This window comes from Syngnathoides biaculeatus, chromosome 8, assembly GCF_019802595.1.
Source record: "Syngnathoides biaculeatus isolate LvHL_M chromosome 8, ASM1980259v1, whole genome shotgun sequence".
Taxonomy (NCBI): domain Eukaryota; kingdom Metazoa; phylum Chordata; class Actinopteri; order Syngnathiformes; family Syngnathidae; genus Syngnathoides; species Syngnathoides biaculeatus.
This window is the reverse complement of record NC_084647.1, coordinates 10,081,315-10,108,927: the sequence shown is the minus strand read 5'-3', so window position 1 is coordinate 10,108,927 and position 27,613 is coordinate 10,081,315. Positions and strand designations below refer to the sequence as shown.

General features: G+C 41.8%; 1 protein-coding gene, 1 long non-coding RNA gene and 1 pseudogene across 4 annotated transcripts in view; 1 reads left to right on the top strand and 2 right to left on the bottom strand.

Annotated features, from left to right (window-relative positions):
• The window catches only part of bicra (BRD4 interacting chromatin remodeling complex associated protein), a 45,061-nt gene extending 20,292 nt beyond the window's left edge, over positions 1-24,769 (top strand). For all 3 annotated transcript variants that reach the window (XM_061827387.1, XM_061827388.1, XM_061827389.1), the window contains exons 4-13: positions 1,664-3,784; positions 13,244-13,846; positions 15,944-16,259; positions 16,340-16,437; positions 17,186-17,320; positions 19,173-19,219; positions 19,312-19,460; positions 21,028-21,122; positions 21,201-21,306; positions 22,234-24,769. In XM_061827387.1, coding sequence (XP_061683371.1) covers positions 1,664-3,784; positions 13,244-13,846; positions 15,944-16,259; positions 16,340-16,437; positions 17,186-17,320; positions 19,173-19,219; positions 19,312-19,460; positions 21,028-21,122; positions 21,201-21,306; positions 22,234-23,699 — 5,136 coding nt within the window. In that variant the 3' untranslated portion in view covers positions 23,700-24,769. The remainder of the gene's footprint in view (positions 1-1,663; positions 3,785-13,243; positions 13,847-15,943; positions 16,260-16,339; positions 16,438-17,185; positions 17,321-19,172; positions 19,220-19,311; positions 19,461-21,027; positions 21,123-21,200; positions 21,307-22,233) is intronic.
• Positions 4,627-4,745, bottom strand: LOC133505407 (5S ribosomal RNA; annotated as a pseudogene).
• On the bottom strand, positions 23,902-27,549 carry LOC133504794 (uncharacterized). The gene is made up of 2 exons (XR_009796079.1): positions 27,416-27,549; positions 23,902-26,466 (listed from the first exon to the last, which is right to left on the bottom strand). It is a non-coding gene; the product is annotated as an uncharacterized LOC133504794 (long non-coding RNA).
• Between the last annotated feature and the right edge of the window lie 64 nt (positions 27,550-27,613).

Sequence of the window (27,613 nt, the reverse complement as noted above, 5' to 3'; positions counted from 1 at the left end):
CTGTGTGGCAAGCATGACCAATCCCTCCTCTGCCTGTCCCCTCCACTAACAAACCTACAAGCTTTGATTTGTTTGTTTGTGGGTTTTTGTTTGTGGTTATGAGGTACATGTCCAAAGTAGCCCTCCTTTGTATATATTCAATTTATTAGTAGTGGTAAGAACGGTGATGATCTCAACCAAAATACCAACAATCTTACTCAGGGCTGTATACAAACTTTTGCACTTGTACCACTAGTGTAACCAACTTTTTACAGTTGATGGCACATTCTTAAGTTGCACCCTTTATTGGTAGGTACAGCATGATCATGGCATATCATAGTTTCGTATGAAGTAAACTTTGATAGTGACTTTCAGATATATTTGCAAAATATTTTGCCCTTAACAAAAAGTTTGTAGCAAGCAATAGCAGATAAAATGGGTCAATTAATTCATACAAGACAAAATAACTTTTATACAATCATTTGTTAAACTCCAAGGAGACGAGCTTGCCGGTTTACCGGACTATATGGTGTTCACTGGCCAGACGGGATACTGCCCTGACTGTGATGTGCAACTTTGGGGCGCTTTTATGCGACCATGTGGATCACAGTATGCGTCCTTTCTATAAGAAACAGTTAATTTTGCTGCAGCCAGGCAATCACTTTGCAGCGAGTCGATAACTTTTAACTCAAATTGAATTCAGAAGAGATACATCTCCTGTATTGCTCATTTTCAGTGGGAAATGGGGAACTTTCAACCATTAAAATATGCGAGAACAACAATTTTAATCACATAAGCTGAAAAAAGGTCACATATGCAACTAATTTGGTCCCATTTTTGAGCCATGTTACTATACAATTATGCGACTATCAGTCATACGGTATTTGGAAAATAATGTAAGATAAATCACAATACGGAAAAATTAGAGTGAGCACAGTCTCATATGGGGTTCCCCCTGCTTCATGGTTGTTCACAATTTTTAATGATCGTAACAGTACATGGAAATTATGCAACGCTTACTATCAATGCATCACCATTGTACTTTACATGATCAATTCTCTTCATTGTTAAATGACAAATTGAACCTGAGGAATGACATATGAGTGCCAATCAGACCTGTTTCATTATCTTTTCCCACCATCAGCTTAAAGCAGTACATTATTTAGCCAAGATTGTCAGCAATTATACAAACCAAGTAATGGAAATCAACTGTGTTCTTGGTGGTAACTTGACTTTCCTCTTAAAAAAGAAAAAAAATTAAAGCAGCAAATGTTAAATACGGAATGTAATACATAGATTTCCACTTATCAGCGGTATCGTTAGGATAGTGAGATTCACGTAACCTTAAGTAAAAATTTCTGTTAAATGTTTAACTTCCTAAATCAAAGTTTAAAAAAAGGAGTATGTCCGCAACTCTGTGTACCTTGTGGTGTGTGACTGCATATTTTTACACCACTGCGCAAATGAGTTAATTGCATGCAATGCATAACCTCAAAATGTTGTAAGTCCGGATAGCGTTAAAAGGATGACCAGGCTGACTACGTCATCTGACAATTCATCAATATCTAATCTTGCCAAACCCGTATATGGGTAAAAACACCGTGGTAGTTTAATAATACATCACAATATCCATACTTAGTCCCATCCCTAATTTCAGCTATCCTCTTTTACTCCTCGCTTCAAGGGCCATGTTCCAGAGGTCCAGCCTACAGTCCAGCTCTCGGCTAATGAGGCGGCAGGCCTGCCCAGAGTCAGCGTTGACCTGGACTTCCTGGAGGATGACGACATCCTGGGTGGATCCCCTGATGGGGAAGGCGGGAGCAACGGCCTTGGGACAAACCACGAGACCTGTGACATCTTGCAGCAGAGCTTGGCCGAGGCTAATATCACTGAACAGAGTTTACAAGAAGCCAATGAAGAGCTGGATCTGGGATCCTTCGGGATCCCTGGCCTACCACAGGTGGTTCAGACGGTGCCTGATGCCAGCCTCTCGGCAGCCGGGGGTGCAGCTGTTGGTGTAGGCATCAGCGTCGGAGGGACGGCGGCGATTTTTCCTGGGTCAGCTCGAAGTGCCACTGCAACTCCCCCGAACGCGACTGCTGAAATGCTAGGCTCCGTGCTGGCTCAGCAAGGCCTACAGCTCCAACCACAGGTCATGAATAAGACCATTAGCGTTCAGCCTTTCATGCAACCCGTGGGCCTCGGGAATGTGACGCTTCAACCAATTTCAAGTCTTCAAACTCTCCCTAATGGGAGTCAGTCTGGTCATTTAGGTATTGGACAAATTCAGGTTGTGGGTCAACCCACAGTCATGACTATAAATCAGTCTGGGCAACCCATCCTGACAAAAGCCATGGGTGGTTACCAACTGCATCAGTCTGGGACTGAGGTTTCAGGGGCAACTACTCAGACAGGACTTGGGGCGCCAGGAGGTGGACTTCTCATCCAAAGCAACAAAACGACTTTGGGATCTCCAGCTTTAAACGGACCGGCCACGGTTGTTAGCAGTACAAACAGCACTAGTGGCAGCACCATGACTGCTCCTGCTGGACTTTTGGGCTTTGGAAGCACAACTCTGAGTTCAGGAATGGTACCACAGTCTCAAACTCAAGGCCAAATCATGCACAATGTTATTATCCAGCGTACACCAACACCCATTCAGCCTAAACCTCCCCAGGGTGGAGCCCTCCAAACAAAACTCTTCAAGCCGCAGCAGCAGCAACAGCAGCAGCCGGCACCTCAAAATCTGCAGAACGATGCCACCAAGGCTCTCGGGCTGCAACAAGTTCCAGTTTCTGCAGCTCAGAATGTAACTTTCCTGACTGGAAAACCTGGCTCGAACGTTGTACTCAGTACTCAAGCTACAACGCAAGGCTCGCAGTTACAGCAGACACTTTTCAAGCAGCAAGCAGCCCAAGCAGCAGGCAAGCCTCTCAGTGTGCATTTGTTAAACCAATCGGGCAGCATTGTTATTCCCTCTCAGACGGTTCTACAAGGTCAAAACCACCAGTTCCTCCTTCCACAGTTACAAGCAGGTGGACAAATCTTGACCCAGCACCCTGGGAGCCACATCATAACCAGCCAGGGCCATGGTGGGCAGCTCATTGCAAACCAGATTTTAACGGCAAACCAGAACATCAACTTGGGTCAAGTGTTGGCCTCCCAGGGACACCCTGGTGCTGCCCACATTCTGTCCGGACCCATTCAGCTCCAGCCTGGCCAGATGGGCACGCCCACCCTGTTTCAGATGCCAGTCTCATTAGCTCAAACGCAGAGCCAAGCGCAAACCCACACAGTCTCGGGACATGGCCCGACAGTCATACAGAGCATGCCGATTCAGAACTCCCTGACCATGCTGGGTCAAGTGGAGGCCTTAAGCCCTGCAGTCAGCCTTCAGACAGCCCTGCAAGCCCAGACAGTTGGAGTCCCCAGCAGTGGCGGGAGCGGCAGCAGCAGCAGCAGCAGCAGCAGCAGCACCAGTAGTAGTAGTAGTAGTAGTAGTAGCAGCAGCAGCAGCATCGGAGCAGCCACAATGGCCCAAAGGCAACCTGCAGAGTGTGTCACTGTGTTGGGCAGCGGCACTGACCAGGCCGCCCAGCAGGCTTCCATTCTTGCCATGCAGCAAGCGCCCTCTGTGGCCACAACAGTATCTTCCTCTGCTCCGTCCATGTCCACATCTTCGCCATTGACCGCAGTTGGCCTGGTCCCTCATCAGGCTCATCACAGCCCAGGGAGGCTTTTGTTCACCAACCAGGCCTCGAGCATGATCCTGAGTCAGGAGTCTCTACAGATGTTCATACAGCAGGTCAGTATTTTCCTTTTTGCACAGTTAGTTTTAAAACATTCATTAACAATGTCACAAAGTGGTAAAAAGCAGACTGTGTTGGGAATCAATCCCAATCCACTGTACAGTGTGACGTCCGACAGTTGAAACCAAATGACTATAATTTTGATTGGTTAAAGAGCAATTAGGAATAGAAAAGAGTAAATATGACCTTTCACTTAATAACAAACAGCCAACTGGTTTCTATTTGTGTATAATTCTTTTTATTTTTTCATTTCACACTACATAAGGGATGAATGTAAAACCACTAACAGCCTTTGTATCTCAACATAGCAAAATTTGGAGTGTTTACATTTTCAGGCTTTTAACTCTTAGTGTAATTTTAATTGAGCAATTTTTCAGAATAAAATGGTGTGCTCTGTTCAGAGTAGGTGTTATTTCACAGTAGATCGCATGTTGTTTGATTTACTCCTCAGAGATGTATTTAAGCTCCACCTTTGCACCTACACTTCTTCAATATAGACAACGAAATACCATCTTCACAACGTCTTTTAATTTTTTTTTTCTTGGGTTGATGTAGATATTTTTGATCAAACCATGTCTTGACCAGTATGATAGGTGGACATTGGCGGGGTGCTTACACTTAACCCGGGGGTGGGCAAACCTTTTGGCTCAGGGGCCACATATACTTTTAAATTTAACAGGTGGACTACCCAGGACCAGATCTTCTTCTTTTCCTTTCGGCTTGTCCCGTTAGGGGTCGCCACAGCGTGTCATCTCAGATGAATGCATATTTGTTTGGCACAGTTTTACACCGAATGCTCTTCCTGACGCAACCCGTCTCCATTTTAGCCGGGGAGAGAAGCTTACAGCACCTGGTATTCCCAAGCGGTCTCCCATCCAAGTACTAACCAGGGCCAAACCTGCTTAGCTTCTGAGATCTGATGAGATCTGCCATTCTCAGGGTAGCATGGCTGTAAGCCCAACCCAGGACCAGATGATTAAATAAAAAAAAATTTAAATGCATTATAGTGTTAAGACTTGGATTCACATTTAATGAGAACACCTTTGTTGATTTTTTTTTTTTTTTTAAACTGTTTTTTTTTCCTTTTTGGGGGAGGGGGGGCAGCATTTAATCAAAGTCTGGTGTTAGTTTTGTTGTGGCAATTCTCAGAACACATCTGAACTGTTCATCACTCAGCTGGGATCTGTAGTACGTTTTGTTGGGATTCATCATACTAAAAAGGCCTCTTTATACACTTGTGCAGCCGACAGCACCTGTATTGTATCACATGTCTCATTGGGCCATGCAGTGCCCATGTGGCACTTAACGTACACAGGGAAAATATTGTTGCTGCACGGAGAATGGTGCGAAGATAATCTCTTGTCATTGGTCCATTTTAGTCACATGCTGATGACGTACTCAGCATTCTCCTTGGATTTTCATACGATCTACTTCGCTGCCTCCTTGGTTGATTTTGCAGTATAATTAAATATATCATTTACCCATTTAGGTCTGATGTGCAGAAACTTGTCTTTCCTTTGTAGCTTCTCGTTAAGCTCATGTGTCAGTATTTCCAAAATAAAAGCTAAATCACAAAGCCAATCTGTGTCACTCAGCTCAGGAAAATCATCAGTTTTCTCTCGTAATGCCCCACCTCCCCACCCCCCGATTATGTTTGAGCTCCCAGACTTGATAGCACACGACTTTCCCCAAACCTACCCAGCGGACATTTGACATTTGAGTGGTAAAACAAGTGTTGGAGATCAGAATCAATTTCTTTGAGAAACCTAAACTGACTATGGCGAAATGCCCTCGCATGAATAAAGTTAAGGAATTTTATAACTAGCTTTACTGCATGCTCAAGATGCAGGACAAATTTACACAGCGCTTCCTGGTGGATTATGCAGTGCAAGAAAATTACTTCCTGCTCAAGGCAGTCCTCTTTGTAGTAGCTCAATGTGTTTTTCCAGTCAGATTTGGCAATGTATCTTCTCAATTCTGAACACCACTTAATCCAGTTCAGAGTCATGAAGTACTGGAACCTATCCCAGCTGACTTTTGGTGAAAAGCAGACTAAACCCTGAACTGGCCACCAGTCAGTTGCAGGGTGCATATAGACATGGACAACCGTTCACACTTAAACCGTCACTGAGTAGGAATTGAACCCACGCTGTTCGCACCAAAGTAAGACAAGTCCACTGCTGCACCATCCTTCTAATTTGGCGATCCATCTCTGGTAATATAGAGCTCGTGCGCCTACGTAATAAAATCACGTGACTTTTGGCCATATTGCCGGTCAAGCTAAGCATTGCTCAATGCTAAGTCGGTTGGAGACGACACGGAAATATGTCTTGTAGCACAACGCCCAGTGTCTTGTCCAAGACTGTCAGACATTTAGGTCTAAATAAACGACTGTACATGGAAAAATTAGATAAACTCAGCATAGAGGACCCCATATTTAATGCCAAAAATGATTTTTTTCGTTGATAAGAAATTGGACTGTTAATTCACTTTTGTCTTGGACAACTCCATAATACACATTGATCTGGTGAGCAAGTCATCGAGGTTTACATGGAAAAGTTTGTAAGCGTATAAAAGTTTGAACGCATGCAAATACTTTGTTGCTGGATCTGTTCTCATCATGAATAAATCCCACATAGTGACGGTTTTGACTGCTTGTGAACGCGGAAGTGTGTTCGGCGACACGTGAACCTTTGCTGGAATCCATCGATCTTTTCAGCTAGTATTCAATACAAATACCAATATTTACATAAATGACCCCTGGTTTCACACAAACTCGCATTCATTAACTATGATTGGGGGGGGCAGAGGACGGAGTTGTCTCCATGGAACGCACATGGAAGCAATTGTGGTCACACTTAACCTCCGTAAACCTCTGCGACAGTTTTTTTTTTTTTAACACACATTGTTCTCAAATGAGCCAACTCGGTATTATAAATACTTTTTGTTAATTTGAGTTTGAGAAGAATAATTCGTACCTGAAATGAAGCGATCGCTACACAGGCGTGTGTGTATTTTGGTTGGGCACCATCCATCATGTTTAATTGCCGAAATCCATTATTTTCTGGTCTTTTCAGTTGGTATTCCATAGAATGATCTCTTTTAATATCTGTCTCGTCTGTTGTGACAACCAACAGCACAACAGGTCTCGGGTATTGTAAATATTATCCTCTAGTTCAATGTCGAGCTGCTCTGTTTGACCGGCAGTATGGCGTCATGAAAACGGTGACGTCGCGTGCACAAGCTCGATTGGCATGTGTACTCCAATGTAGAGTGTGCCTTTTGATAACACAGACATGCTGTCATACAAGTCATCTTGGTGATTTTCATTCAGGGTTTCCATGGTCAAAAACTCCTGTTATCTCAAGATAGATTACCTCAACACAGTGAGTCACTGTCCTCTGTGAAAAGATGATCTCAAATTTGTTCTTACTTCCAGAACACAAGATACTTGCTCTCTTTACCATGCATTCTTTCAAAAACTCTCTCTGGGGTAGAGGCTTGCTGGTCTTTGCTAGTTTGAATCCCAGCAGGAAAATAGCATTAGTGACTAAATCTTGGATGGGAGTTTTTCCAGATAAAGATGTTTTGCCTATAAGTTACATTTTTAACCACTGAACCATAGCGATTAGTTCTTGTGTTGACTGGCTGTTAGCACAATCAGTATGCTTCTTAGAAAAGTGACATCTGATCTTTTAATTCCTTGAAATCCTCAATGGTTTCTGAACAACTTAGACATTCATTCTATGACCAGACATCAGTGGAAAAAGTCCTTTCTTAAATGAAAACACTCAGCACTCACTATCAGCTTTTATTTTCTTTGTCCCACTTATGTTTGAAGAAGGATTCAGAGCAATAGCAGAGTAAAGACATGCTAAACTCAAGTCGATGTATAACATTCCCAACTCCACTACCTGGTGGAACCGTTGGGTTTATGGGATAAGATTTTGGAACTCCTGGGGACTACGCCAGAACCTGATGGAACCACTGGGCATTACAGGATGAGCTGAAATTAATGTAGTCATGGTTCACTTGTGCCTAGTTCAAATACATCCACAGGTGTGTCGTCAATTAACTCAAAAGTTGTCAATACACCAATTAGAACCTTCCAAAGAAATGTTTTCGCAATTATTTTTAAAGGCATTGTAATATTACTGTATGTAAACTTCGGACTTTGAACAAAGTAATAAAGAAATTGCATCAACAATCCTTCTATCATTGTACTGGCATTTAGCAAATAGAGATCGTTTTCGTAATCCTAATTGGCCGAAACAAGAAAATCTTGGTCTTATTTCCTGCAATGCATGTTGCTTTTTATAGTGTATGCAAACATCTTGTTTAAACCGGTGTTTTATTGACAGAATTGGTTATCCTCAATATATTGCCCTAAATTTATTTTGAAAAGTAGTGAAGAGGGGATGGTCACTCGAAAAGGAATTTGTCCAATGATGTCTTTTGCTGATACAGAACAATTATTTTCTTTTTTTGTGCTATTGTTTTTTTTTTTTTTATTTTTATTTTTTTTTTCAGTCCAGGACAAATGAATGATTTGTGTAGTGAAAATATCTTAAATGATAATGTTACTTGCAGGATGTTGCAGCACTGATGGACATAAAAATTTCAAGTGTACTGTGTTAATTTTGTAAAATACACATCTTAAAACTTTGTAATGTTTTTATTTCTTTGTTCATTATTTATTACAGAAGGTAAACCTGGTACATTTTGGTCAAGTGACAGCAAAGAATTCTTAAAAGTGCCCATGAGTAGCATAAAATGTTTTTCCATTTGATTAGTGAGGGACATTTATCTAAAAGTCTCTCTGTACTGACTTGGGAGCTGGTCATGAGTTAATGATTCCGAACACAGCCGTGGTTTGATCTTTTGGGATCACCATTCTGCTTCTCATCCAACCTCCTGTCATTCCTTCGCTCCAACCTCACCCCGTGAACGGTTAATTGTTAGCCGCTGGACAGAGAAGCCAATTCGACCCTCCCAGTTGGGGTCCCAGCGTCCATAATCGTCAGCAGCACCTGTGTCATAGCTCCGGCCACCACTGTCCATAACAACCAATTAAGTGACTCGGTCGGGCAAGTGGTAAAGCAGGTAGCGATACCCTCTACGTCAAGCCCCCATCCACTTGCTGTTGCCGCCACTTCCCTTTAGCTACCATGCTGTTTGTAGTACTTGCTTCCATGTTTTCTTGTTGGTGTGCAATAGTGCCCAAATAACTAACACGCGTGCAGCTTGTTTGTTACTAAAACTGCTTTTGTGTGAAAGCATGAGCCTTGTGTTATTATTAATCTTAAAATGTTCTGTGTGATTGGCAATGAACTGGCTCTCTTTGAAGTTAAATCAAGTGGGATGCTTACATATGATGAACATCCATATATTTGTGGTTCACTATACACAAATTCCTCTTTTTTTTGGGGGGGGGGTCATCCGCGCTTTAACACCACAAGCTGCCACAAGATGGTGCCAAAGTTGTAGCTAATGGTATGATGGACTAATACATCTTGACTGAGCCACAGATGTTGGATGTTGAGGTGGAGCCAAGTTTACACTGGGTTGTCTGGAATTTAGAAAGATTCTGTTTTGTGTACATGTTCACTTCCACTTTTTTTTCGTATTTTCCCATTTGGGGTTGTCACAGCGCGCTGTCTTTTTCTGCATGAACCTATCTCCTTCAGCTTACTCTCTAACACTTACAGCCCTCATGTCTTCCCTCACAACATCTAACAAGCTTCTCTTTGGTCTTCCTTTCACTTTTTTTTTGCCACCCTGCTATCATTGTACTCACTCTCTCCCTTCTGGATGTGCCCAAACCATTAAAAATCTGGTCTCTCCAACTTCGTATCCAAAAAATCTACTTTCGCTGTCACTCTAATGACCTCATTTTGAATCCTATCCAACGCCTGACACCTTCCGTCAGCTGTTCCAATCTGCTTGGATGCAGTTTTTTCACTTCCTTGCCACATTCACTGTTCTTCTAAGTTGTTGACCTCAAGTATTCCAAGTCTTCCACCCTTGCTATCTGGTCTCCCTGGAGCACAACTCATTCCCCTGCACCCCTCTCATTCTGCTTTATTTCAGCTAATCTTCATTCCTCTCCTTTCCAGTAAATGCCTCCATCTTTCTAAGTGTTCCTCCACCTGCTCTCTGCCGTCAGTGCAGATCATAATGTCATCTGCACACATCATGGTTCAAGGGGATTCCAATCTAACCTCATGTCATCCTATCCATTACAACTGCAAACAGGGAGGTGCTCTGAGCTGATCCCTGATGCAGTCCCACCTCCACCTTAAATTCTTCTGTCACACAAATGGTACACCTCGCCACTATTCTGTTGCTCTCATACGTGCACAGTGTGCCCTTGCCCATTCGGGGTTCACCATTCATGGCCACGCGTATTTCCAGATTTTGCCCTTTTCCCCTCATAATCTACTGTATTTTCATGACCATGAAGTGCAATTAGAACTCTGAAATTCTCTCTTAAATAGACTGGGCGCCTTATGTGGCACGCTTTTATATGCAGGTTGAGTTACTGAATCTGTAAATATTGCTCTGTGACCACTCCAATAAAGTACACCAAAACACACTGATCACATTGTTAGCATGTATGCTAGCCTGTGTTTTAGCATGTATGTAAGATACCCTATAATGACAGTCACGAGGCAGTGAGGTAAAATTGCCATTTTACATTTGTAAGCAGAAGAAGCTCAAGTTGCTTCACACACAGACAGTTTAGGCACGTCATGACTTACGATTTTGTTCACACTCACGCTGTTACATTGAAACTAAAATGATCACACCACAGTAAACAGAATAACATAACTAGCAAATAAAACAATGACTAAAGAAATAATTGACACAAAAGATGCATTTTAAACGCTATTTACATCCAGCATGCTTTATATATAGCACTAAGGATGGGAGTGCTACAAAGCATGCTTGGAGGATGTAAAGAGCACTTAAAGTTCATGTTTTGTGTCAGTTATTTTAGTCATTGTTCTTTATTATTTTCTAGTTATGCCATTCTATTTGCTATGTTGTGATATGACACAGTGAGTGTGGAAAAACATCTTGAGTAATGACTTGCCTAGACTGGCAGTGTGTGGCTCAATGTAAGTTTTTTTTTTCTTCTTAAAATTGTAAAATTGCAATTGTTCCTCACTGCCTTGTAAGTGCCGTCATATGGTAACTTGCATACGACACGCAAAAACACAATTTTAGCATACACGCTAACAATGTAACTGTTGTGATCAGGTGTACTTCATTGGTTTCCAGATTTTGGAACTTGTGCACTTTAGGTGGTCTGTCCATTTTTGGGAAAAAATGTAGGACTTTTAAGTGTGCCTTATACAAAAATATGGTTCATATCATACATAGGTATTTTAATGCTGCATCCATTATTTGCGCGGGTTAAGGATCGAAACTCCCGCAAATAACGAGGGAACATTGTGCTGTATTATTCTAATGTACTTTTCTGCCACTCCAGACTTTTAATTCTGAACTATAATTCTTACAAAATCCAACACGAGAAGTGTATTATATAGAGTTTTATTTGAAAATTTCATATGGGTGCCAGCAGTTTCGCTGGTTGCCTGAGAATGGCAATAACTGATTTTATAAGGAACTCTTATAGGATGGAAGAGAGAACTTCTCGTTTTCCGGCCAATTTTGTAGGGCTTTGAAATATGAAACCAGATCTGAAAAGAAAACAAGAACATAGATTTAATTCCCAAATATCATGGAACATACACAAAAAATTGAGAACTGTTTTACAACATATGACTAAATAAGTATTTTAAAATAGGGAGTTACTTTTCACTCACCCAGTCAATGTTAGTACATTTACACCTTCAATTATTAAGGTAGGACAAACATTTAATTAGGGGTTTGTATCATTTTCTGTTTTTTGGTATTTGCACCAGCGTTTGGTCCCCATGCCTCACAGAGTTTACTGTATCATACACAATAACATTATAAAATCAAGTGCCTTGCATTTTTCAATTCTTTAAAATTAATTAAATTTAACAGTCTCACTTGCTGTTACTGCCAATGACTAATCTGTCAATCACTGCAACGTGATTATGTTGCATTGAACCAAGACAAGTGTCCCTCACTGTGCCCCTAAGTCCAAATTTTCCTGTTAAGACATAATCTTTGGCCTTTCCAAGTTTTACATGAACATTGATAATTTTACACTTTAGACTACGAGAGTCCTGGGATGGACATGTCATGGAAACAATAAGTCCGAGCTCTGGAAGAATGAGTCTCTGTGGCTTATAATCATGAAATACAGATACAGTAAAGTCTCCTGTCATGGTTCTTGCTTCACAGTTCTGCTGTATTGCATATTTTTACTAGTTGTTACAGTTTGCACAATATTTTGTCCATTTCTCTTGTTCTTCCCACAAGAACATTTTTTTAAATCTAGAATCAATTTTACCAAAAACTTTCAAGATAAGTGATAGTGTCATTGTTTTTTAACCCACTGATATAATAGAGTACAGTAAAGACTTGTCCACATTAGAAATTCTGCCCAAGTAATCAAACATATGAGCACAACTCTCATGTTCTCTCATTTACTAAATAAAACTACTGCTGCATTTCACAATGGGAGCAAGTTCACCCCCCCCCCCAAAAAAAAAAAAAAGTTAAAATAATGTTTGCCTTTTCACTTTTCTGTTTGACATCTTGACACAGCAGTGACATTTCAAAAAATGTTAGTGATATCACAAATCATCACTGAGACGTTTTTGGGACTGTTACTTCAAAACATTTTCGTTTCATGATAGCATTTCACATCGTATGGACTTTTAAAAAGAGCTCTCAGTGGAAACATTCCACTTATGTCTTTGTCTTTTATTAAGTCTTTTATTATTATATTAGGTTCATGGCTGTTCATTTATGAGCTGAGACCAGCGGACGAGGAATAAGACAAATATTCTTTGTGACAATGTTTTATTTTTTTTCTAACCAAAATGAATAAACCTCGCAAAATATTACCCTTCATCTCCCTTCACCTAAACCTTCTTCTGTTTGGGTACATGATTTACTTCACATTCAACGGTCGTAAATTAAAAGAGCAATCTTGGTAAAGTTGATTCACTTTACGATCACAGATTTGAGCTACTCCTTTGTCTCTCAGGTCCTGTGACACGGGATCACTTTCAGCCGAGAGAAAGGTCCGTGTTACTTGAATCAGTATTCGCCTTATATTTCACGATAAAATGCGACCAGACTTTGGAAATTTGTCATTTTTTCTCTCTTAATTCAGAATTGCATGTTGCAATTTCTGTCTTCGCGTGACAATATAAATTTTAAGTATTCAATTAATCCTACTGTATTTCTGTTCAACATCAGCTTTTAGCTTCCACAGAAGTTGCCCTTTGTATTTAGTCCTGTGTGATTTAAAAAAAAAAAAAAAAAATTCATATCCTCCACCTTTACAGGTACCTTCCAGTGGACACCAACAGCCGTTGAAGATTCAGGGTATGACCCCCTCGCCAGCCTTGACCAGTCACACAGCAGCACCCCCTGTGGCCGACAGCCCTCAGCCCTCGCAATCACCACTGAGTCTGAGCCAGCACATACAGTCGCCGCACCACCAGCAGTCACGTCCTCCCTCGCAGCCTCAGCCACCATCGCAAACGCCCTCCCGCTCCTGCACACCCTCATCCCATCCACCACCCCTTTTCATCGTCCACAACCAAGTCACCGAGTCCCCCACGCAGACCCAAGTGGCCCAGCCGCAGCCGACTCAGATCCAAGTACAGCTCTTGCCTCAGCCGCGGCCCGCCTCCCAACCAGCGCCCTACCAACAGCAAGAGCAGCCCCCCATGTCACAGTCGCCCAAAACTCTGCCTGCACACCCGTTCGCCACCCCTCAGACTGCTGCACCGGCCCCTGCCATGGTAAAGGCCCAGGTTCCTGTCCACAGCCTGACAGCGGATCAGCAACAGCACCTGGCATTGTTGGGTTCGCAAATCCAGACACTGTCAGCCATTAGTCAACCCTCATTGCACCAGAAGCAGCTGCTGGAGAAGCTTCACCAGGTATGTACTGACCTTCAAGGCTCTTCTCTCTATAAAACACACATGAAATTAATTCACTGCACACTATTGATTTTATGATTTCAAGTCACCCTGTTTTGACAATTTTGAAGAGCATTCAGATAACAATGGTGTCTTGAATTTATTCTGCAACAAATTTATTTATTACTAAAATAACTTTTTTTCTCCTCCTTTGTCACGTGAAAATATTCAGCCCTTTCAGGACATATCAAGAAGTACTTTTTGCTCTTATTTTCCATATTCTTCTCAAAACTGAACAATTTCTGTGGGGGGAAGTTGCAAATAAATGAATTTTCAAATTTTAATTTAGTTCTACCACAGTTCTTCATATTCAATTCAAATCATTCAGCTCATTCAAGACCCCATTGCAAGGTATGCGTTTATTTATATGGACAGGACAGTGTACCTTATTTAAACACGAATCAAAGATACATAATTAAACTCTTTAAAAACCAAACTAATAATACATATGACAGGTATTTCTTTTCCATGTGACAAAGGGCAGTGCTTGTCAATTATTTGGCACTGCGCTCCCCCATCCCAGGAATAGGAAAACATTTTGCGCTGGCGGGAGTGAAACTGATTGATCCTGTGTTGTCACATACAATCCTGCGTCCGTCTGTCTTCGTGATAAAATTCATTTGCACTTTTGCTTTTCAATGTCTTTTTTTAAGGTGCAAAATGGGAGTTAACTAGTAAACTGCAATTCAATACCACTTTATTCGAGCCTTGTACTTTGAAGAGGGTGGTGGTCCCCCTGAATTTCAATGTTTTTCAGTATTTTACGTTATCCATGGCAATTTTCTCAAATTAATGCGGACATTTTACATATTCCCATTATCAGTCACTCACATTTGAAAAATATACGTGTGGTCAGTCATGCCCGCAGATATAAAGTTGCCAGTGTGTGTTCTGTTTGTAATGGAGTGTACCCCTTTAAAAGCACAGTAGGTTGGTGTCAGGTAAACTAGGAAGTGGAAGTAGGCTGAGCATTGCATGTGCTTCCGTGTAAAAAAAAAAAAAAAAAATTTAAAAGGACGTCAGGCTGTGCTTCGCTCCGCTGGATCGGTTTTCATGTGCACTTAGAGTGTGCGACAAGTGTGCAGTGGCGCATCTTAGAGGGAACATTGGTCAAGACTACACAAAATAAGTGCCGTGTTTCAATTCCTACGTATTTCTACTCTTAACAAATTTTACCTGCGTGATTTTTCCTGCTCGACTGTGCAGATTTGCGAGTGCGATGCCAGGCCAGCGCATACACGCCCGTCAAATCATAGTGACTGCATTATTTTCTACACACATTCACATTCTCGCCTGATGTCAACCATTCCACCTTCAAAATGTTCAGCTAACAGAGAACATCATGAAGTAATTTCTAGCTTGTAATAATTTAAACTTTTTCAAAATTCCATGTTTGACAAAATCCCCAAATTTAGAGGAATTTTCACCTCCTTTTGAAAGTCCATTCCAATGTCAAACTGATGAACTCATTCAGGGCAAACAGCATATGGAAATCTTCATCACATTCACAAAAACCTCACATTTTCACAATGAAATAGGGTTAGAAATTAAATTATGGTAAAATATGAGCTCTGAGCTCCAGATTTATCAATTGATTAAAACCTTTCTAACTTCAAACACATCCTTACAATTCTGCGATTTTTGGGATCAAATCTCAGATAGGGCCTTTCCGTGTGGCAACTTTGTTCTACCTGTGCTACTCCAGATTGTTTAAAAAAAATATATATACATTTAATAAAAATTCATAGTATAGAACTGTCATCACCAATGTTTGTTGAATAGTAGTGGAATGTGATATTTTTTAAACTGTAGATGAAACCAAAGATTAAATACTGTACATCTCCATTGAAATTAATGTTTTAATAAATCACTAAGCATATTTCATAAATCTCCTAATTCCACGCATGTTGCAAAAAGTTGGACATTGAACTTTCCCGTGAACCTCGACTAGAATTTCTTCAGTCAGACTTTTGATCAGCTAAAATGGCCTTATAGTTCAGTTGTTGAGGCAACTTTTGCTTTGGATCTCATGTGTCTGTTTTCCTGATGTGCTTTCAGATCCAGCAAAGCATTCTGCTACAGGTCAAGCAGCCCGCTCAGGCTCAGGCTCAGGCTCAGGCTCAGGCCCAGGCTCAGGCTCAGGCTCAGGCCCAGGCTCAGGCCCAGGCTCAGGCCCATGCACAGCCCCAGCCCCAGCCCCAGTCCCAGTCCCAGTCCCAAACCCAATCCCAGCCCCCTGCCAGGAGCTCATTTAACGCCCAGCAAGACGTGCCTGTCAAAGCGGTAATCACCTCATCAACCAGCGCCGTAGCACCTGCTCAGCTGGCCTCAGCACTGCAGCCCACCTCTGTGCTCATTACAAGTCCAGCTATAGGTAAGCCCCCATCAAGCCCTCGCGATGCGAGGGGAGCACTGCTCTGTGCTTCCTGACAGTCTTCCTCATTGTGTTTCCAGCCTCAAGTGACTTACAGGTTGTCTCAGGAGTCCAGGGAACAGCTGGAGCCAAGGTGAATCAGACTGTCGCTCCTGTGAGCCTTACTCAGCCTGCACAGGTAGGCAATCTTTACCGACACAGACTCACAACAATGTGACGTGTTTTAAATTTGGTGTTTGCTACATCGTAATGTTTTTTTTAAATCAGCGTATCTATCCCAGTATTGCAGAAATCTGCAATTAGACCCATTGTTTTTCATGAGTTTTCACTAGTGGCACAGAAAAATAAAAATTCACAGCTGAAATCGCAATAAAAAGAATGTAGAAAGCAAAACATGGAAAGAAATTATTACGATAGTTATTAGTAAAATTTCATTTATTGCTCTAATTCTGTACTAACCTTACTAAAAGCAAGGCATTGTAAGTGATCCTCTCTCAGCTGGCGTTATGACGTCTCGTTACAGCACATTCAGATTATTAGAGATCTTGTACGTTTTTTTTCCATTTTTTTAATAGTTGAGCGCACCATTGATTTCTTCACACCAAGCTTCTTACCTATCTGCACAGTCTTCCTAGCCAGGTGAAGGTCTACAATTTAATTTTTTGTGTCCTTTGGCAGCTCTTTAGTCTTGGCCATAATAGAGTTTGGAATATAACTGAGTAAAACTGTTTTTTATACAAACAAGTGCCATGACTACAGGTATGGAGGACAGAGGAACTTTCTTAAGGATGTTACAAATTTGTGACAGCCAGAAATGCTTAAAATTGACAGTGTGAAACCTTCACACAGCTCTCACAAGTTCTTCTGAAATGTTTCATGTGATAATGTTCAATGTATCACCTTCTTTCCTTTATTGTACTCTACAGATACAGCCAAAGCCTGGAGTGATCAGCTCAGTTGGAGGAATGACTCTCGGTAAAGGTTGCATGCAGATCCATGTGTTGGGCACCAACATCACCAAAATGCCTGCTCCACAGCCCCCTGCTCCTCTCCAACCTCAGGTATGCTAGGTTCTGTAGTTGTACAGACACACTGAACAAAATTGAGTTTGGCGTAGTCATTATGTTTGGGCCCCTTGACTACACCAAATGCTTAAAAAAACAATGCGACATGTCACCTAGTGCAGTGATTCCAAACCTGCATGCAGGGGCACATGAGGGTGCAGTGAGCGCTCAAGTGTAATGTGGGAAATTTATTTTACTTAACTGTTCAAAAAAGTCACTTATTTACAAGAAATAATGTATCTTTGTTTCTCTATTTATGTCAGTGAGGCATAGTGACATTAAATCGCATGAAGTACAAACAGTAATTAATGTACCCACTTTTTGTGACATTTGTTGGTGTGCCGTGGGTACATAAAGGTTGGAAATGACTAGCCTAGTGTTTAGTATGGTCCTGCTCCCACTAGAGATGTTTTGGTTTCAAATAATTTCTTTGTGTGGAAATTGTATTAGTATTGTTTGCATTAATTGGAAAACATTTGTTTGAACTAAGTCGTCTACTGATCATCCCATTGATTGAGTACCTGAGGTTTTTTTCTATCTTAAACACAGTAACAAGTAAGTATTTTTCTCCATTTAACGGTCAACATCCTCACGCTCTTCTATACGAAGTTCCTGTTGCTTTGGTTGTGTATACCTTCCTCTCATTTTCAAAAAGCAGGTTCAGTGAAGGCTAAATTAATTTAGCCCATAGATGTGAATATACAGTGCCATCAGAAAGTCTTCACTCTCCTACACTTTTCCACATTTTATGTTACAGCAGTATTCTAACGCAGATTTTTCTTTTTTTAAATCTGCATAAAATATCTCAAAGCACAGTAAAAAAAAGGGCACAGCTTGAAAGGGTAACATGGGGTCACCCTTCCCATGGGCTCAACACCTGTGCGAGGGGGGCTTTCTTGTCCCCCCCCAAAAAATGTAAATAAATTAATTCGTTAAATTATATTTAATAAAAAAAATGTTATTGGTCATAACTTTCGGCAGCAATATGTTAGTTACTGGTGACCATGTGTACTCTCTACCTTGCAAAAAGTTCAGCTACGATAAACAAAAACATTGTAACTTATGGAGGTAGCACTTCATACTTTACCTTGTGTCTATGTGAACGCTACAGAGCAATTGAGTATGGCCAAATTATTATGTTATGGCCCTTATCAAAGCTTACTGTTAACTGGGCGATCCAATGAAACTCTGCGCACCTCGACTCTCAGCTTTGTGATTTGGCATGATAGCGGGTGTGGTACCGCACCCACGGGGGCTGTGGGTTTTTCTGCCCTACTAGACCCTCTACGTCAGGTGTGTCAAACACATTTTTGTCATGAGCCACGTACTTGATTTCCCCACACACACACACACACACACACACACAAAATGATGGATAACTAGCTTTCAAATCAAAAGTCAAAGATAGTTTGTTCAGCTATTGTTCAAATTACTCTAAAAGGGGCTTAGTAACAAAAAAAAAGGGCTTGTAATATCTCAACATTTATTATGATGTTGCTGATGATTAGCATTTTATGCCGATCGGCTTTAATTTTATAATTTCCCAACCCAATCAATGCGCAAAAGACACGGCACCCGGGCCGGGTGGTTGACATGCCCGCTCTACATGATAAGTGTTTCAGGTCATGTTTTGAAAGTGGCTTTGGATCTGTTCCTGGCCTAGCTGATCATGTAATGTGGAGAGAAATATGGATGTGGGCGTAAGTTATTTTGCCAAATTGGCTCCATTCTAATAGTGGGACCAAAGTGAAGCAGCTCTGACTCATTTTGTGCAATAGGCAGATAGAATTTTTCCATCATGGTTCCACTTTGTTTAGAGAGGGTAATCTTCTGTCATTTCACATTGCAGACAACAGTGAAGATGCCTTTCAGTGCGGAGCCCAGCAAAGAAGCCAGGTTTGTGACATGTATTGTTCATGTCCAATGTCCTTGGGAATTTTTCAAGGAAGGGCAAGTATGGAGTAACATTTTTTTGCTCCTGTCTGCAGGTTCCTGGAGCAGCTGAGGAAACATCAAGGCTTAGTGCTTCACCCAAACTACAGTGCTCCTTTCTACTCATTTGAGGACACGCTGCTCCGACTACTGCCTTACCACCTCTACCAGGGAACTGCCAACTCATCTCAAGATTATCAGAAAGGTAATAAGTGTCCTACAGTGCATCTCAGTTGTCGTACTTTGAAAATGAAACGCAGGTGTGTTCCTTGATGTAAGAGTTTAATTTGTTTTTCGAGACTAAACCTGAAATTAAGTTAACTCGACTATCAAATCAATTTGCCCATTGAATTAAATTGAAATGAGATTAATCCATTGCAGCCCCCCCCACCACCACCACCACCACCACAAACTGTATATTAGATTATGAAGAGCCTTGTACTGTATGAAAATGTAAGAGAATGTAACAAATTTGCCAGGGTATTAGTCAAAACACATCTGAATGTGTAAGAGGAAAAAGCTGTGACACTGCAAATTAATTTTTTTCAAAACATGACGAAGGCATTGGAGATAGAGCTTGTGCACGTGACATTACCATTTTCATGGCGCCATATTGCCGGTCAAACAGAGCTGCTTGACATTGTGGGAGACATTGAACTGGAGGAGAATATTTACAATGCCCCGAGACTTGTTGTGCTGTTGGTTGTCACAACAGACGAGACAGATATTCAAAGAGGTCATTTTATGGAATACCAACTGAAAAGACCGGGAAAATATCGAATACCTGTGGAAAGTTTCAAAAAGACACAAGTCACAAGGAAAACAGAGAGAAATGTACTCCACCGCCATGGTCTGTATGCAAGCTCACCATGCAACATGCCAGTGCTGGGGGGAAAAAAGCATTTTAAGGCTCTTTTAAAGTTTGACATACAAAATTTGGACAAACCAATTTATTACTGGGAGACTGTAGTCTGGTTGGATGAGACCAAAATTCAACTCTTTGGAGGAGAAATGACATCACCAAAAAAACACCATACCAACAGTGAAGTTCAGAAGTAGGAACGAAGGTGAGGGGATCCTTTTCAGTAAATCTAAACTGAAAATAAATTGTAAATTGCAGTAAAAAAAAAAAAAGTAAAAACAGTAAATTGAAGGATGAATAAATGGACAAACGTATCAAGACATGGTTGTCACAAATCTGCTGCCATTGGTAAGGATGGGGAAAAATTAAACGATTGGACATTTCAGCAGTAAAATGATCCAAAACATACTGGCAAGAAAACTTTTTGAATTACAAAGAAAACAGTAAAGCATGGATGGCCCAGCCAATCACCTGACTTGAATCCAATTTATAGAAAGTACTAAAACTCAAGGTCCATAAAAGAAACCCACTGAACCTTCAAGATTTGAGGACTGCTTCTGTAGAGGAATGGGCCAAAATACACACAGGAAGTGCCTTTAAGTTGTCATTGCAATTCAAAGGCTGATATGCAAAGTATCAAATAAATACCAGTGGACTTGTTCAATGCCTTTTCTGTGTTATTTCACATTATTACAAACAAGTAGTTTCTGACCTTATATGTTCTTCCTTCTTTGTATGTACGGGCTACTTGGGTTGTTCCCAACATCTGGGGAAATACCCTTGTGAATGGAACCTTTAGAAGGAGATCTAGTAATACATATTTCAGCTGCTGTATTTGTGTGTGTGGATTTGAAATAAAAATGAAGATTTATCCAGTAACATTAATCGATAACGATATTGTTTTGCACAGTGGATGTTGAGTTTGAGAGTGTCTCCTCCCTGCTGCTGAAGAGAACGCAAGCCATGCTTGATAAATATCGCTACCTGCTATTTTCTGAGTCAAAGGTGAGTCTCCGAACAAAAATGGACCCTTTCCACACGTGACCTTTAGTCCTCCAAATTGAAGTGATCTTTGAACCACAGCAAAGACTTGGACCCTCGGCAGAGATGGTGATGATCGACCGCATGTTCATCCAAGAGGAAAAGCTTGCGTTAAGCCAGGACAGGATTTTGGCCAAGGAGAGACCAGGTATGCTGTGCACACCCAGTGAAACCAGGTGATACGGCAAGAAAAGATATGGTTTTTGAGATTATTCATCAGGGCATTTGCTTTTAAATCAGGGAGGTCCAATCTTTAGCCCACTTAGGCCCGGCTGCAGAAAATGTGAAGGAAGAGTGGAGCCCTCTTCACCTTGTGTTTATCCATTTTCCATACGGGTTGTCCTTACTAGGGTCACAGGCGTGCTGGAGTCATTTTAAAATGAGACAGGCAATTGTTATTAGGCCTAATTGATACTTAAAGAAAAAAAAAATAAAATCTTGACATTACAGGTGACAAAGTTGTTAGCTATACTTCATTTTTTTTATTCAAAACAATATGTGTGAGATCCGGAAATATTTAACTTGTTCAATAGTTGTAATCACAAGATAATTAAAAAATAATCAAGAAACTTTTTTTTTTTTTTTTAAACAACTGAATAAAAAAATCTATTTGTATTTGTAATTTTTAACACATGACACATTTTGTTTTTGGTCTTTGGAATTTTTTAGTATTTTTTTTTTTTCAAGTTTTAACTTGTGGTGTCAAATTGTCACGGCCTTTGTGTAAAATTTCTATTTAAAATAATGAACTTCAGTTACAGTAGTCAAGTCTATTTGGAATAATTGTGGATTATCCTCTCCTGGTCTGCTTAGTAGCATTCCCTGATGGTGACAGTTCAATATTTATAAAAAAAAAAAAAAAACGGATTTCTTGTAACATTAATTTTTTTTAATTAAAAAAAATATTGTGTGCTAACTTTAAACGTTCAACTATTTCTTGGTAAGCTTTTAATGCGCTACACATTCCATTTAATTAGAGTATGCAGCAAAGAATCAAAAACATGCAGAAGGCCGTTCAGAAGGTGCTACGCTACTTGTACTCGTTCTGATTTAAGTTCATTGTGTGTGATTACAGAGGAGTTTGTGGCCAACGCTCGCCTGTTGGAGAGTTTATCTTCATCCCAACATAAGTCACCCCTGGGACAGCCCACCTCCAACACAATCCCAGCTGCCGCTGTGGCACCCGCACCGCCCCCAGAACCCACACCGCCCGCTCCGCCTGTTCCTTCGCACGTCCCTCCGAAACCCCCTCATGTTCCCAGCCTGTCTCCAGTGCCAGCTCCTCCTCCTGTCGCCGTCCCTCCTCCACCCCCTCCTCCCGCTTCCTTCCCCCCGACAAAACTGGTCATAAAGCAGGGCGGTAGCGGGGCCTCGGTGTCATGGTCCAGTAGCTGTCCTCCCCCTCCCAGAACAGCCGAGCAGGTCAGCCAGAGCTCTACCTTAACGCGCACAGCTGCAGCATCATCAATTTTCTCATCCACCTCTTCTAAAATGGATGACGACGACGATGCGCTTCCGCAGAGGACCAGCAAGCCCCCCATCAAAACCTATGAGGCTCGGAGGAGGATTGGCTTGAAGCTAAAGATTAAGCAGGACCAAACCGGCTTTGGTAAGGTGGTCCACAACACAGCCCTAGACCCTGTGCACACCTCCCAACCTAACACACCTAATTCTCAACCCTCGTCCACTCCTGCACCTGCCGGGGTCATCAGAACCCAATCAACTGTGTCAGTCACTACGGCGACCACTCAGTCCAACCTGGCAACCTCTTCCTCTCAGAGCTCGTCCTCCACACAAATGAACGGCGCCCTGGACCACCACAACTCTGCCTCAGCCACCCCCGCCCCATCACAGACTACCTGCCGCCTACCCCTCAGAAAGACTTACCGGGAGAACGTCAGTCCCCGTGTCCGGCCAGGCGTCCCGGGTGGTGGTGGGGCCGACGACTCGGCGCCCTACCTGACCCCTGCGCATGACAGGACAGTCATAGCCAGCGTGAAAGTGGAGAAAAGAGGTCGGGACCCCAGCTCAGGCTTGGACCACGTGGATGACGTGTTCAACCACGCCGTCAAGGGGAGAGGAGAGGATTGCTCGGAACAGGACGCTGACTTCCCCAAATACAAGCGAACGAGTGGAAAAAACAAACCGAGGCAAACAGGGACTTTTAGGATGGACCAGCACGCACCAGGGCCGCCTTCACCGGAGTACCCTTTGCTTCCTGCCAAGCGCTGCAAGTCGGACTCTCCCGACATGGACAACGCCAGCTTCTCCAGTGGCAGCCCCCCTGACGACTCCCACAACGAACATTTACAATGCCCCATCGACAGCATCCTCAACCTGCAGCAGGAGCCCACGTTACATGGGCACCACCACAAGGGCGGCAACGGCCGGACGCACCCCTGCTTGGTTACCATGCACAGACCCTCGGGGCTCCCGCCGTCTTCCTCCGCCTCATCCACGTCGTCCTCCCTGGCCCAGCGCCCTCAGGTCAGTGGCCGTGGCCACAACGGTAACCTGGTGCGGCAGACTCAGAGCAGATAACAGCCCCACCGCCCCCCGGTCCCACATGAACTGACAAGGGGAGGGGGGCGCCTGAGAGAATAGGAAGGGAGGGTTGATTACTCTGCCAGGTTTGTCTGCGGTATTCTCCAGTCATGGGTTTTTGTTGTCTTGTTCTGTCCGGGCTTCTTTTTCTTTTGACACATGATTTGTGTGCCACTGCCCCACTTCCATTATTTTTCTCTCTCTCTCTCTCTCTCTCTCTCTCTCTCTCTCTCTCTCTCTCTCCCCCCCCCGCCCGTGTTTCTAAATCATAGTTACCAAGCCTTAGTAATCCAAGGCATATATTTTACATTTTCAAAAATATCGTGCTACAACACCAAATGGAAAAGATCACAAGAAGTACCGGTATGTTTATTACTCAGTTAAAATTTCAGGATGAACCTAAAATGCACCATAAACTTTTGACTTTAACCCTACCTCTAAACTTTTCAATGTCCAACAGTACTTTTTGCACAACTTGGTGTTTTCTCACAAGGAGCTGAATAATAAAATCAATTTATGATTCATAAAAATTGCCTCTGATGGGCTGTTAACTAGTTCAGGGTCTACATAGACAGCTGGGATAGGCTCCAGCACGCCCGCAACCCTTGTGAGGTTAAGCAGCTCAGAAAATTCCCAAGGACATCCACTTCTGTGCCTTTCCGTCTCTGCGTTTTTTCTAATGAGGGTTATGGTTCATGTAGATTTGTTTTTTCAGTCCTTTTCATCATTCTGTTCATATTTTGGCACCATGAAGACTAACATTTAAGCAACAGAACCTCGCTCTTATCAGGAGGTTGCAGTCGAGATACGGAAACCTGATTGGCCAATGGATGTGAATTGTTTTGTTCAGCTCCTTGTTATAGAAGAGCAAGTTATGCAACAGCAAGTAACAATGCATTCAAAGTTTACACAGTCAAATTAATTTACCGATGAAGCTTATTAAGGGAAAAGGCATTTTGGGTTCATCCTAAAATTTGACTTGAAGGCCCAATACCCCTAATGAATCTTGTATTTTTACATTGGAAAAAATCTCACAGGGCAAGATTCCTCAAAAGGCCCCCTTTGTTTTTCAACAGAGAACCCACTCTAAAATACTTTTCATCATCATTGCTTTCATTATAACAGGTGGGAGAAGTGGCAGGCGAGTGTGAACTTCACACCCCAGTCCTGCCATTCCGGGATTCACCATTTATTAACGCTTGTGTAGCAGCCCTGCTTCTACCTCTGAAAGTGGACTTTTGAAAGGTTTACTGAGAAGCTACCTGGAAAAAAATATGGGTTGCAAATTAAAAGGGTCTTTTTATTCTTGATGCTCGAATAGAGTGATTCCTAACTTTAAATGTGACCAAAAATTGACCAAAGCAAGTTGAAATTAAAAAAAAAATCAAAAAATCTCATGGCTCAGCACCAAACACAAACTCCACCAAAAGTAAATTTATTGTTGATCACTTCTCAATTTACGCATGTTAAATCTGCCGTGTTTAGTCCGACACAAAGCTACCTTCTGACATCTAGTGGTAGAACATTAGTTTTGCCTGTTGTTGACATAGATGGAAAAAAATATCAATTTTTAGAAATGAAATTATCATTTTTGGACCATTTGTTAAATTACATAAACTTACCCAGCATGTTTGTTGAGCTCTTGGCACAGTGGTTGGGAATCACAGTTTAAAACGTCGACCTTTCCAAAATAGTGTCGTACAAACTTATGAGCATGTAGCACAAGCCCTATGGAAATAAATCACGTTTCAAGCCCCAGAAAGCAGGATTGGATTCATAGTTATCAAAGTTAAAACAAAACATCAGACGTCAAAACATCTAGATTCTACAGCAAGTTATTTGGACCTTGTATCACCTCCAAACTCTGAAGCCACGATAGAGTTCAGTCAACAGGGGGCAGGCCAGGCTCATCCTTAAACTCACACTTCTCCCCCTTCCCCTCTTTTGTGATTACATTTTTTTTTTTTTTTTTAAATCCAAGCCCTGTGGACTTTTCCAACTCAAGTGCAGCACAAACGTACATAAACTGTGGGGTGGCAGAGAGTGAAAAATGCAAAAGGAACAATAATAATGTACAAAAAAAAAGACCGCAAGAGAATTTGAAGTATCGTATTACAGATTAATTTTGTATTGTATTTATTGTGTATAAGGATACTTTTTAAAAAGAAATGTACATTTAGTAAAACTGTAAATTAAATCTTGCTTTTATGAATCATGTTCTTGTTTTGGAGACAAATGTATGACATTCATTCCTGCTCATCACCACAAATATTCAATGCGGTTCTGTATGTTGGAAGATTTTCTCTCTTGCATTGAAAATGCAATTATAGATCAAACGCAAACTTTTATTACATATGCAGGTGACAGTGATAGAACATGTACCTGTCATTTGAGTGGGGGAAAAAAGCGTCATCTGGTACAAGAGAAAAAGGTGAAAAATGAAATCTAAAAGTAGTGCAAGGTTTGTAACATTTTTTATGACAAAAGCTTGAAAAATGTTTTCAATTAATTTTTTATGTCAAAAATAGAAGCCTGATGTTTTAGATCACATCGCACTGTCAAGGCTCACAAGTGCAAAAATTAGTTGACCACATTTTTTATGACATGTTGTTTTTTCCCATTTTACATATTTTAATTCCTCCGACCAAAAAAAAAAAAAAAAAAAAAAACCTTGACATTAGCTTTATGGAATCCTCCACATTGTGTGAATGTGTTTGCATGGCCATCAGTTCTGAAGGGAGGTCTTCCTCTCACCCCACAAAAGCTGAGGAAAGTTCAATGAGTCAAACACTAAAACATTTCATTTTTCATCTTGCAAATAATGATTAATGATTCAGTAAAACAAAATGTTACACATAAATGGAAACTTTTTTTCAATTTTGGATTGTTTTTTTTTTGGGCTTAAATCATAATAAATCAGGCGCCACGGTGGTTCAGCTGGTAAAGCGTTGGCGTCACAGTTCTGAGGTCCCGTGTTCAATCCCAGTTTGCATGTTCTCCCCATGCCTGCGTGGGTTTCCTCTGGGCACTCCGGTTTCCTCCCACGTCTCAAAAACATGCAACATTAATTGGCCACTCTAAATTGCCCCTATTGCGGCTGTTTGTGTCCATGTGCCCTGCAATTGGCTGGGAACCAGTTCACGGTGTACCCCGCCTCCTGCCCGTTGACAGTTGGGATAGGCTCCAGCACTCCCGGTGAGGATAAGCGGCGACAAAAATGGATCATAATAAATCACTTAACCAGTAGATAATATACTCTAACTACAGATATCCATTATTTTTGTAAAATGTTTATCCTTATTAGGTTTTCTGATGAGCTGGATTAGCCAGAAGAAGACAAGTTATACTTCAATGTCTTGAACGTGCATGATTTTTGCGATGTGGTTGGAAACTGGAGTACCAAAACAAAACCAACTCGAGCAAGCATGTACTCTATTTGATCCCCCAACCTCAGAACTGTGAAGCAGATGTGCTAACCGCGAGTTCATTGTTCCAACTGCAAATGAGCAAATACGTTTGACTTCACAAATTTTAGGGAAGAAACGTCTCAAGGAAAAACATTACTGGATTTTGGAATTCACGTAAATAAATGCTCAGTGGGCCAGATGAAAGAGCGGAGGTGGCTGTACGTGGCCTCCTGTGGCATACTTTGCCCACCAAGCTATTCAGACAGGTCAGGAGGGTAGGGGTTGAGGAGGCGGTGGACAACTTACTGTCTCCCAAGTAGCAAGATGTCATGTGAAGGCCTCGTGTGTCATTTCATAAAACGATGAAAGGCCGCTCCGCCCAAATGCTTTCTTCACACCGACTCCCTCCTCCTCTTCCTCCTCTCGAGTGTTTTGGGCTGTCCTCATCGTTGCCAGGGATCCCTGCTTACATGCAGAAAACGGGAGGAGGAGGAGCATCCAAGT